The 13227-nt window shown below is 44.2% G+C and overlaps 1 protein-coding gene and 1 long non-coding RNA gene across 3 annotated transcripts in view; one reads left to right on the top strand and one right to left on the bottom strand.

Moving 5' to 3' along the window:
• PDCD6IP (programmed cell death 6 interacting protein) overlaps positions 1-1932 on the bottom strand; it is a 29308-nt gene extending 27376 nt beyond the window's left edge. The window contains exon 1 of one of the 2 annotated variants that reach the window (XM_083827545.1): positions 1606-1932. In XM_083827545.1, coding sequence (XP_083683671.1) covers positions 1606-1811 — 206 coding nt within the window. In that variant the 5' untranslated portion in view covers positions 1812-1932. The remainder of the gene's footprint in view (positions 1-1605) is intronic. The other variant, XM_083827544.1, reaches the window with a different exon arrangement.
• Positions 1933-2064: 132 nt separating this feature from the next.
• LOC310895847 lies at positions 2065-7928 on the top strand. Its single transcript, XR_014580992.1, has 2 exons — positions 2065-5090; positions 6446-7928. It is a non-coding gene; the product is annotated as an uncharacterized lncRNA (long non-coding RNA).
• The last annotated feature ends 5299 nt before the right edge of the window (positions 7929-13227 follow it).

Genomic DNA, 13227 nt, shown 5'->3' with positions numbered 1-13227 from the left:
GCCACCTGCAGAGAGTACAGGTCTCTCTGCATATGGAACTGACTTGAAAAGTGGTTACTTACACCATTGCAAGCAGTTTCCCTTCATTATTTAGAGAGAAAACCTACAGTGAAGTTGCATACTATGACCTGAATTACTTTAATGACCTACTGACACCAAAAGAGGGAGGTCCCACTCAGCTTTGTGACACGCTTTCAGCCACGCTCCTTCGACCCTCTTTTCCTCCTGCTCTGATGTTGATCTGACCTCACACTGAACTCACTGACATTAGAAAGCCACATACATCTTTTGGTTTTCAGAAATGGACTAAGAGGACCAAAACTGAAGAGACTGGGCAGGGCTTTCTCCTTTCAGCTGTATAAAGTTGTTATTGTGAGATCATATGAATTAGGTGGGCCAAACAAGGATTACTGCTAGAAACTAATCATAAACCTGATTGGCATCATCAGGAAAGGGAGCTCAATTCCAGCATTCAAGAGAAGATAAAATTAAGCCTTCCAACATGGCTGGCTGAATCAATCTTTCAGCTCATAGATTCTCATTATTTCCCTGACCTTCACAATGCATACACAGTAATACCTTCAAAAGCATGCACAGTAATAAACAGGAATAGAACAGGAAACTACAGAGATACTGTAAAACATGATCAGCACAGTCACAGCTTTTATAGTCCAAACACCCAGTGAGGGCTTGATAAGCCCTCAAAAAATAAAAAGGAGTAACGTGTATTACAAGTCTTTTCTTCAGCGTCACTGATTTCTTCTCCATTCCTCCTAACTTTAAAATAATTATTAATCAAATTCTAGTGGCAAACATCAAACGTGTTTGTACTTGTTCGTGATGTTACAGAAGCGTGTCAAGCTTATGGTTGGCATTTCTCTCCACCCTAAGAAATCCATCTACTTTTATTTTTCTGAAAAAAAAAAAAAAAACCTTAATGCCACCTTGTAAAAACTCTTATTTTGGTACTGCAAATCTTTGATTCTAACTTTGCAAAGTGAAGTCTGTACTGGTGGTTCATTCACTAGGTTAATCACAGTGATTTCAGTGATTTGAGCTATGATGGGCTTGAAATGTTTCCTGCACAGAGAAAAAGAACAGGATTAACACAGTAAATCAAAGCTACAAACCGTTAATGTTCCAGAGACGGGAAAGAAGGAATGGTTTTGTAGATAACGGGGCAGTTAGTCCCACAGCAGCAGCCTTGGCACAGTTCAACAAGCAGAAGGCTCAGCCTCACCTTCTGCTCACCTAGCCTCTGGCAGTCCCTGCAGGAGGGAGGCACCACCCAGCCTCCCTTCACCAGGCAAAGTTTGGCGGAAAATACCAACGTGACCTCGCAAAAACATCACACTGCCGGTGCACACCGAAAGAAGGCGTGACGGCAGGGGGGACTGAAAGAAGAGCGGCTTCTACATAGAACCAAGGGTCACCGGTACGCCGGAAGCACTCGAAAGGGGAAGTCGGTGTGGCAGCCTCCTCTTCCTCCTCCCCCTCCTCTTCTTCTTCCTCCGCTTCCTCCTCCTCCCCCATCCCTCCCACTCTCCCAGCCTGGTCCCGAGGCCCGCGGGCGGCCTCGCCGAGGCGGGTCGTGCCGTGCCGTACCTGAGGAGGGTGTCGAGGCAGGCATCGTGCTTGTCGAGCGGGCGGCCCAGCGCGCTCTTGCGGAGCTTACTGAGCTCCTCGGCGGCACGGCAGTGCTCGGCCTGGGCGTCGCCGCCCGGGTAGCTCTGCTGGATGAACTTGCACAGCGGCTTGGCCAAGTCCACCTCCGAGGCCTTCTTCAGCTGCACCGAGATGAAGTTCGTCATGGCCGGGTGGCTCGGGGAGGCGGGGGGGGGAGCTGAGGGGAGGGGAGCGGAGCGCGGCCCAGGGCGGCTGCTGCTGCCGCTGCTGCGCCGTCCCGCACTTCCGGGATCGCCGCGCGCGCTCCCTACGCAGCGTGGGCACGCACGCACGTACGCAGCCCTTTTCCCTCCCCCCCTCGCCCCGCGTATCTTCCCCGCCCCCGCGGTACCAGCCGCCTCTGCGATGAGGGGCGGGATAGGGTCCTGTGGACAACTCGCGCTGAAAACTGTCTTTTTAAATAAATTAACACATTGGTTCTCTGTAGGGAGTGCTGGAATCGCTCCAAAAGGGTCGTGGGATCACTCATTAAAAAAAAAAATAATTCATCAAAGGGCGTTGGAAGCACTTGTCAAAAGGGTGGTGGAGGTGGGGAAGGGACGGGAGCACCTCTGCTGTGAGGGGAGGCTGAGAGAAGGGGGCTGCTCTGCCTGGGGGAAAGGAGGCTCAGGGGGCTCTCATACATGTCTATAAATACCTCCAAGGGGATCTCATCAATATCTGTAAATACTTGAAAGGAGGGTGCAAAGAGGATGGAGCCAGGCTCTTGTCAGTGGTGCCTAGTGCCAGGACAAGAGGCAATGGGCACAAACTGGAACAAAGAAGGTTCCTCTGAACATCAGGAAACACTTTTACTCTGTGCAGGTGACAGAGCATTGGCACAGGCTGCCCAGAGAGGTTGTGGAGCCTCTTCCTTGAAGATCTTCAAAAGCCTCTTGGACATGGTCCTGGGCAAGCAGCTCCAGGTGTCCCTGCTTGAGCAGGGAGCTTGGACCGGGTGGCCTCCAGAAGCCCCTTCCCACCTCAAACTGTCAGCAGTTCTGTGAAATCTCTCTCCTGGTGCTAAAGGGCATTTTCACGTGTCTCTGTGGCTGAGGATATGTCATGCACATTGTGCTCACTTTCTGCTGAATCAGCCCTGTGTGGCTCAAATACGCAAGGCAGGCAGACCATGAGGCTTGCTCGAATGACGGCTGAAAAGGAATGTTTGCTCTTTTTTCTTGTTCCCCATTTCTTGTTTCAGACAGGTAAAGTTGTGAGTCTGCTGTTTTCTTACTGCTTAAGCCATGAGTGATGATACCATAAAAGGGAGTGATAAAAGTATTTTTTAAATGGGGTTAAAGGTTTTGCTCTGCATCTCACATTTTGCTACAAACTGATCACAAGTTCTGCTATAAAGTCAGTGATTGTTTCCTATTTGGAGATGAACTAGGCAAAGGAAGGCAACCTCCTTTGTTATCTGATGAATGTCAGAGGAAGAGGGTAGAGCCTGGGAAGTGTGCCCTAGCTGCTGCTGTTGCCACTGGGACGGGCAGCTCCTCCAGCATTAGCAGCTGCTGTACGCAATCCAGAGCTGCAGGTCACTGGCACAGGGAAGGAGGAGATGGAGTTAACTTCCTGCTGCTGCTTGCATGGGCCCAAGTGGTGAGCCAGGTATTTACAACTTTGCCACCTTGCTTCTGCTGCAAACCTTTACTGCATTCACCAAAAAAAAAAATCAGTATGTATGTTAACATATGTTATATGTGGTGTATATTTATATATATATGTGTTGGTGCCCCACACAGAGTAAACGCTTCAATAAATTTCTCATAGCTGAATCCAAAACACATAGTAGTTAACTTGATTTTACATTAAAAAAAAAAAAAAGGAATGTTATCATACAATGAATACAGAAAGTAAGCTGTCCCACCTTAGTCATATCTTGGAATGTGACTTCCTCACTGCTTTTTTTCCCCCAGGTTTTATTGCCCCGCATGCACTTCTAAGCATTTAGTCTCTGAGCCTGTGTCAGACTTGCCCTGGCGGCATTTTCCAGTCCCAGAGAACACCTCCACCCTCACAAGCTCAGATCCTGATCAGCCTGAAGATAGAGTCAGACGGGCTTTTGCCTCCCTCTGTTTCCAGCATCAACACCTTATCAACACCTTATGGGGTATATTTAACCTACACAGCATTACATGATGCACAGCTGCCTATACATGGGAGACAGAGGCCATTAATACTTCCCAGTATAAACAGTCAGAAACACGGGAAGGGTGTGAACAGGGAAGGGCAAAAATTGCAGCCATGAGATCATAGTTTTACTTTGGAGCCCCGGTGACCTTTAGATGATGTTGCTTAACACATTTAACCACTGATATTTTGCATTCCTAAACCATCCACCAACACAGCACAGAAATTTCACTTTGTTTCTGAGTAAGTTACCAGAATTCCAAACATACAGGTAATTTGCTTCTTTTCCATGGATTTCTTGTCAGTAGTCCCCTAATGCTCTTGTTCTGATTATTACAATCATTATAAGCTTTAATGACTTGTCTCCTTGTTACCTCTGGCCAGTTAAGTACTATTTCCCAATTTAGTGTGAAGAAGCCACGTTGTTGGTAGTCAGAAGTGCAGAGTGCATAATCTACATCCTCTGACTCAGAGTCCTGTGCTTTAAACAGACCATACTTCCTTCTTCAACAGATTTATGCTAGTGTCTAAAGGAACCAGTTTAAAACGGCTTTCCCCTAAAATGTTTGAAATAATGCAGCATAAACAAGTTAGCCATATTTAAGCACTACCAAGGTCACTGATATATTTAATTTTGGTGTAGACAGATGATTAGGTGTCCCCAGTTTTCCTCTTTTTTTCCTGAACAACCACTGGGTATACATAGGCACTGCAGTTTTGCAAAAAGTATTTCTAAAAGCCAAATTTGCTTTCAGTACGCAACTGGCTTTTCTGCATGCTTCATATATTTGGTCTAGGATTTTTGGACAGAAAAGTTTTCACTGAATTCTGGTATCCTATTATGAGGGGAAGGAATTTGCAAGTAGCCTTGCGTTGTTTGACATGTCCCTGAACTAGAGATAATGAAGTAAGTGGTAGAAACAAGAACTTGAGCAAGGTCAAGATAAACAACTTGGCTGCAGTGTTAAAGATGAGCTTTGCGCAGGGGCCAGTTGCTGGCTGTCTTGAGGCGCGTGCCTAAGGCTCTCTGACCAATTGTATAACAGATACGGGCACATGAACAGCGTATGGGGCTATGAGGAAAGTGTATGTAGTGGAGAAAAATTGCAATGAAGGTCTCCTGTTCAAGAGCCATCAGGAGTCCGTGCCGTTAATCCCTCCAAATGATGACCCCGGTGTCATTGGGAGAGAGCAACACTGAGAGAAGCGTCGGGAGGGACCCCAGCCGAACGACTCAAGCTGGTGGCGGGACCGCAGTTTTAATCCCGGGACTTCACGTCAAGAGGCAGGTGAGCAGCTGGGGCATTAACTACGGGAGCTAATCTATCAGCCAAGGAGGAGGCGATAGTTAAGTTATTGACTCAACTCCTGGTAAAGAGAATGAAATATGACCCATATAAAGTGAAACTATTGCTAAAGTTCTTGCAAAAGAATGGGGCTCTGTCAACAGTTCCAGTGGTGTTTGATGTAAACACTTCGGAAAAGGTGGGGACAACTATATGGGATGCTGCCTTGTGGGGAGTTACAACAGCTGCTGAGGTGATGACAACCTGGTGCTTAGTGACTGAGACACTGAGATGATGGCAAGCGGAAAAAAAGGGTACAGACAGTGGCCGCTCATGCTACGCAGGCGGGTGAAATAAAAAGCAGTGACTGCATACCACCAGAGAAAGCAAACCTGAGACTTGGAACAGAAGCAGACCTGATAGGGGATCCACGTGTTCAGGCGCATCTAGATCCAAACATCCTCTTGCTAACTGCAACCCTAGTCCTCCAGGCAATGTTAAGAATCCCAGAGACCGGAAAGCCCACACAGCCCTTTACAAAGGTCCAGCAAGGGGTTTCTGAGCCATACATGCAGTTTATAGACCGGCTTTGCGATGCACTAGATAAGCAGATTGACAATCGGGAAGCAAAAGAGGCCTTGCTACAAAAGCTAGCAGTAGAAAACGCAAATACCGACTGTAAAAAGGTGCTACAGGCTCTGCCTGTGAATACAACAATAGTTCAGATGATAGAGGCGTGTAACCAAGTGGGCTCTATCGAACACCATACCGAATCGCTGGCATCTGCTTTTGCAGCGGCACTAACCATCAGTCAGGACCCCAAAGGTCAGAAAATAATGCTATCTGTGTGGAAACCCGAGCCACCTAATTTCCGCATGCCCCCCGCGTGGGCAAGGGGGCGGCTCGCCAGGAGTTCCGCCCACTTTATGTCCCAGATGTGGGAAAGGACGCCACGGGGCGAGCCACTGCCGCTCTAAATACAACGCGGAAGGGCAGCCTCTGTCGCCGCGGCAGGAAAACAGGAAGAGGAGCGCGGGGCGGGGCCGCACGACGATACCAGCAGCCCTGCCTCCCGGTCAAAGGAGGAGCCTCCCACAAGGGAGGGCTCCAAACGTAATGCTAAGGCAGGGTCCAGCGCTATCTGCACCCCCGCCGACACCGCCGCCACCGTGGACACCCTCTCTGCCAAAACCAGAGGGAGTGCCGGAGTGGATGTCTCCGCAGTAACCTCCCCACCTTGTGGGGTGCTCACGTTCATAAAATTCCATTGAACATCAAAGGACCAATTGGGAATGGCTGTAGTGCATTGCTGCTAGGACGATCAAGTACATCTTTGACTGGATTGTTTGTTTTGCCAGGGATAATTGATGCCAACTATAATGGACAAATCCAAGCTATGGCTTGGACACCGTCTCCACCATTGTCAATACCAAAGGGAACTAGAACTGCTCAACTGATTATTTTCTGAGCAGTAGTACCAAAGGCTGTGGATGCTATCAGGGGAGCAGTAGGATTCAGATCAACTGGATTCTCCAAGGTATTTTGGGCCGTGACACAGCCCAACATCGGCCAACGCTTACTGTTACCCTTTGGAATAACTCTGAGCACCCACACTCCAGTCGATGCAAGATGCTAGTAGACACTGGAGCGGACGTTACCGTCATTGCCATTAAAGATTGGCCCTCTGCTTGACCCATGACAACTCCCACAGGGAATTGGTTGGAGTGGGAGGAATGTCAAGCACCTTTCAGAGTGCCACGATGCTTACTATAAAAAAACAAGAAGGTACTACGTGCACAGTACGCCTGTACATTACTAATATCCTCATCAGCCTGATGGGGCGAGATGTGATGGGACAATGTAAATTCACCATCCCCTCCCCTGAAAATTTTCGGTAGCGGTCATTGATGAGCGACCGACACTCTGTCTCACATGGGAAAGGGAATCACCTGTATGGGTGGATCAATGACCACTCACAAGAGATAAGGTCACGGTGCTGCAGGAATTGCTTCAAGAACAACTCCAACAAGGACATGTTCCGACAAACAGCACATGGAATTCACCAGTGTTTGTCATCAAGAAGAAGAGTGAGAAATGGAGACTACTACATGATTTGCAAGAAATTAATGCAGTGATTGAGGACATGGGGTCCTTGCAGCCAGGATTACCCTCACCTACAATAATACCCTGTAATTGGGACATCATTGTTATGGACTTGAAAGATTGTTTTTTCACAATTCCTTTGCATCCTGACGACGCTCCTTATTTTGCCTTTTCGGTGCCAAAGATAGGGAGGAGCCTGTGGACCGATATCATTGGACCATACTACCACAGGGAAGTTAAAAACAAGCTCATTAGGACTTGATATGTGGTTAAGTGACCTAGGTTATCACGGGTTGGTTAAGGGAATTAGTCAAGATGGCAATTGTAATTCTGCTTGTGATTTTCACTCTATTGCTTATTGTACCTTGCTTATTGCAATGTCTGCGGTGCTTGATAGAAAAATCTATAAAAAGCATTCGGGTGGTTGAAAATAAAAAAGGGGGAATTGAGGGGAAGGAATTCGCAAGTAGCCTTGCGTTGTTTGACACGTCCCTGAACTAGAGATAATGAAGTAAGTGGTAGAAACAAGAACTTGAGCAAGGTCGAGATAAACAACTTGGCTGCAGTGTTAAAGATGAGCTTTGTGCAGTGGCCAGTTGCTGGCTGTCTTGAGGCGCGTGCCTAAGGCTCTCTGACCAATTGTATAACAGATACGGGTGCATGAACAGCGTATGGGGCTATGAGGAAAGTATATGTAGTGGAGAAAAGTTGCAATAAAGGTCTCCTGTTCAAGAGCCATCGGGAGTCCGTGTCGTTAATCCCTTCACTATTATAAGCTTGCTTTCTGTTAACAAGTTCTGTGTACAGGTATTTCACTGAGGCAAGATTTTATTCTGTAGATTCCGATCATGCCACTTTATCATTCAGGTTCCTCCCCATTTTGATATTCATAATCTTCTGGTGACAAAAGGTAATCCTGAAATTTTATCATCATTATCTTTGGACTATGAGTTTCAAGAGTGATGATCTTGCCAAAATGGGGGAATGCAGAAAAGATGCTGTATGAAAGAAGTTCAGAAGAATAAAAGAAGTTGCAGAAAAGGCTCTGACTGGATCCAAATAACCCATCTAGTCCTGCTGCCTGTTTAAAAGCAAATGTAAAATTCTCCTGACACAAGTGCGATGTAAGAGAGGTCAGGCACCAGCTTTATTAACCGTGACTGTGGGGAGAGTGCACCTGGGCAGCATCACCCTCTGCCCCTGCTCTCTGCCTGGCAGCTGCAGAGACCAAACTTACACACTACTTGGAAGATGGGGAAGAGGTGAGCAAAACCAGGCTGCTGTTAACAAAGCCAGTTGTGTGTTCTGGAGAAGAATGGGCTTCAGACAATCATTCATTTGTTAACAAAGCACACCTAACCACGTACCCTCTCCTGGGAGGCATGGGCTTCTCAAGTGCCTTAGTAACTGCCACAGTGCTAACACTGTGTTGGGGCCTGTGCAGGGTGCACCCGCTGATGTCTGAGCTCAGAACTGGGAGACAGACACAGACTGCTAGCTTTTTGTTGAAGGGAATGTTCCTTTTGAAAGGATAAATTTCTTAGTCAGACCTCTCAAATCTTAATAATTTTTCCACCACACTCAAGATCTGTCAATGAAATTTCTCCATAATCAGAAGGACATGGAAACATTCCTACCCTTTCCTTCAAATTCCACACTCCTTTACCTTTCATTTAAAAATGTAGAGGATCAGTCCCATTTTTCCTGAATTTTGATTTATTAGGGTTTTGTATTTCTCAGAGGTGAGGAGAGACCTGAAACAGAAGATAAATGGATAGAAACTGTCAGGCAGAGTCCATGCTTGTCGTTGTGCTTTCAGAGCCACGTTTACAAGAATACTCTAAATACCGCCCTCCTGCTGTTCCAGCACTGAATAAGAAAAACACATCTTCAGTCTAAATTCCAAGTGTGATACAGGTCAGGAAGAAGTGAAAGAATGGAGGACAGGGAAAACAGGTCTAAATCAGTACTGTCAGTGCTCTCACTTAGGCTAAACAGTGTTGTATCATGGTGATTCCAACAAAGTTGCATTTCAAGCACAAACTAAATAAAGATAATAAGTATGTCTTTTACTTGAAGAGAGAGTGCTGGCACAAGGAGACAGAATAAGAAGAGCATCAAATGTGTAGCTGGTGGCAAGGAAAAGAAGCTAGTGGATGAAATAAATGGCAAGAAGGAGCAAAAGTTGGCATCAGAGAAGGCTGAAGATAGAGGTGAAGTAATATTAACTTAGATCAGATATGAAAGACAGAGAGGTTATGCAAGGCCTGGAAATTGATGACCTAGGTAAATGATTTTACATGATGCATTGTAGATGGTCTAGAGTGGAGCAAGCAGGGAATCCAACCAGCATTAATACAGTATTTTCCATAAGCAGTTACACAAATATTAGCTACTAGGCCAATTAGAGTGCAGCTTACCTAGAATTTTCCTCAAGTCTTAGCAGGCTTCAGAAATACGCCATATTACCGATCACATAACAATTGCACCTGTGTTTGTTAGTCAAATGCACCACATTAACAAGAAGAAATAGTTTTTAACTGTCCTACATCATGTTATGTGGTATTGGGTCCTCATAATAAGCACCAAAATCATTGCTAAGTTATATATCCTATTAAAAATTTGTGGTAAAATTATGTTCCACTCAAAAGATTTATAATCCTATGAGATTTTTAAAACATGATTATTTTTTCCTGCTTACATTATTCATATCACTGTAGTTTTAGAAGATTTACAAAGCAGAACAGCTTGTAGAAGACAGCAGCAACATTCATTACTAAATATTTGAGAGGCTATTAAAACATCTCACAGAAGCTGAAGGTCAGGATTAGCACATGTTGATATAAGCATAAAATGCTTCTTGCAATGCATTGAATAAAACTGCTGTTTACTTATATCACCATAGTCCTATATACTTTATACTAAGTTAAAGTCACACTCTGCCTCCAGATACACACTTTCTACTTAAACAGATGAAATGTTTGCATAGGAAATTATCTCGATACCAGGCAAAGCATAAATGTACACTGCTATAGATGCACTGATACACGTCAGTATATCTGTGTTTGTGAAGATACTTACCTTGAGGGGCATCCATGCATAAGGAGAGGCAATATCATTGTGATTTGATGATGGACATATGCACAGCCATTTACTGAATCCAACCCTGCATATAATTTTCTGAAAAATCCGAAGACATGCATGAATATTTGACTTAGACTTTGGCCTAAAAACTCTGTAGCCAACACTTTGGTGTGGTGTTTATGGTATGTGGTTTGAAAAATATCCACGGCCTTCCTCTGAAAGTTTGTTGAAAGAAGGAAAAAGATTTGTTCTATCTTTGTTCAGCATTGAAGTGTTGATGTTACTCAGTAAACTGTTAATTCAATTTTGCATATGTAAATTACATATTTTAAAATAATTTTTACCCCTAGGAATGTAAAACAAGGTACGTGTCATATTGCTTTAGAAGCAGGTGAAAAATCGAACGTCTGTTTTTTGTGATAATGGGCTAAATTTTGCATTACATTGCACTTATTCTTGCTATGAACATTTCCTTCAACTGTCATAGGATTTCAGAAGCCCCAACAGGAGATGGATAGCATTCTTATGTTATCACATCTTTAATTAAAAGTTAAAAGAATAACGGATTAATGACCTCAAAACAGAAGGTCTTCCAATACATGTGTTACATTCCTAACTGTGCTGTGGTTTTACTGCTTCCAATTTTAAAATAAGAAACAAAATAGAATTAAATATGTGTTTTTTAATTCATGCCAGAATAGAGACGAGTTTTTGATTTTACAAATTGCTCTTACAAACTTGGCCAATTAAGCTGCCCCTTAAGATCTGAAAGCCAGAAAGCTTTCACTTAAATCTTTTTAATTTTTCAATTAAAAATTAAGTCAATAATGTGAAGTAAGAAAATAGATGACAGATAGCTGGGTAACCTTCAATCTCTTAATTACTGCAATACAGGGTGTACCTAAAGCAACAACTTTGTTTCATTCACAGTAAAACATTGCTTTCTTTATTTAAAGCATTTTATTTAACATTTTATTAAAAAAAAAATCTGAATACATCAGAATATATGTATTCAGACAAAATTTCAAACTCTGTGTTTAATTTGAAGACTAGGAGGTTTATTACATTGAAGATATGAAAGAAATTACATCTGCTTAATTGAGGAAGATCCTTTATAAGTCATCTTTCACTTAGCATTTATTTTAATAGTATTTTCTATTTGGAGTATTTCTTATGCTGAAACATAAAATATTCTATTAGAAATCACTTCACATAGCTTGAAATAGGTCTGGAATGGACATAGGTAATTAGGCTGTCAGTCATTATACAGCATCATGTGTGCTACCGTAGAGAGATCACATCTTGCTACGTGGAGCAAGCAAGATGGTAAATAAGATCTTGACAGAAATACCTTCACTTGAAGTTCACACAAAAAGCACCGCTGAAATTTGGTTGTAAGGTCTCTTTTTATGGCAAGTGGGAGGTTCACACCGCTAAGCTGTACACTAACCCTCTGTACAGACAGCGAAGGATTATATTTGCAGCACTTCAAGTAGGGAAGAGCCTGTAGTAAGTCGCAGTCCAAATATCGACAAGTCCCTCACTGCACAAGGCAGCCTTCTATTTTGAGAAGACTGTAATCACCGTTGTTCCCCCAGTGGAGACAAGCCTGTCACTCATGTGTGAGGCAGGAAATGTCTGTCCTCTAGCTGGGGGCATCTGCCTCTGCTACTGCACCGGCCACCACGACCGGCCAAATGTGTAGTGCAGCTCCTCCCTTGTTGCTGCGTTATTCGCCACCTACCCATTGGGACAAGCAACGTGAGGCTGTGCTCTGCCTGCTCAGTAAAGTTGCAGGGTTTTACAAGTGTGGTGTTAAATGCAAAACCAAAACTGTTTTTGAGCATGCTTCTATGGACTTGTCCTCTGTGTCCCTGCCCATGCACATTGCCATTGGCACTGCGTGGATGAAATCTGTTACGCAGAAAGGAGCTCACAGTCAGAGGGTAGAGCCTGCCATACTGCTGGGGCAGTATTCAGAGACAGTAGCAGGAACCAAGGCCTAATTCTACGTCCAAAGGGGGTGGTAAGGATGCAAAGAGAAAAGGAAAAACCTGATTTTAAAGCTGTAAATATCAAGGTTTCTCCATCTAGTGTGTGAGTTGAATGAACTGCTCCCAACGAACGACGAATGCAGTAGAGGAAGAACAGGAATGTGGGCCCAATTTGGTGGAAACAACTCCACAACAGACCTTGAAAAAAGGAGAAAGATCAAACAAAACACAGAAGACCCTGAGAGCATGGCTGTTCCATGGCCCATCCAGGGTGGGGTTTGTGCCTTTTCCCAGTTAAAGACATCTCATTAACACCTGCACTGCCGGTCTTACAAAGAGCCACCGCTAATAACAATATAGGGAATCCACTTCTGAAAGCAGCGAAGATCGAAGATCGTTGTATCCTGCTGTTAAACTTGCCATAATATCATCTTATCTTACACATTCCAAAGGTAATGAATCAGAACAAGGTTTCTGTTACATAATGTAACAAAAGCCAGCACAGACAGCTCTTTTGCAAAGTTTCGTTCAGCCACAAAAATCTGGGGATGAAGAAGTGGCAACAGGATTTGCTAACAACACTGCCAGAGTATTCCTCCTAAAAATGCTTGCTTTGCAATGTTCAAAGGAGAAAGGAAATCCAAGCTCAGACTGGCGCAGACTTCAAAAAGAAAGATGCAAAAAATGTGGTTTAATCTATTTGATTGTTCTACTGGCTGTACATGGACGTTTGTGGTGCAGGCAGGCAGCAAAATGCAGCATTAGCAGCGTGCTTGCATGGAAAAAGGGAAGGGGAGGATGGTTTGATCAAGGGCATTTTTATAGTACATGTCTTTTTCTAAATCTATTTTTTTTTTTCATAAAAGGAGATAAATGTGACTAGAGTTGCTTTTAATCATGGTAGGACAACCGCAGGAGATCACGGAGTCTGACTCAGACATTAAAGGAGAGAGTTTGAG

This window comes from Anser anser (genome assembly GCF_964211835.1).
Source record: "Anser anser genome assembly, chromosome: 2".
Taxonomy (NCBI): domain Eukaryota; kingdom Metazoa; phylum Chordata; class Aves; order Anseriformes; family Anatidae; genus Anser; species Anser anser.
The sequence above is the reverse complement of the archived record's forward strand: the minus strand, read 5'-3'. Positions and strand labels throughout refer to the sequence as shown.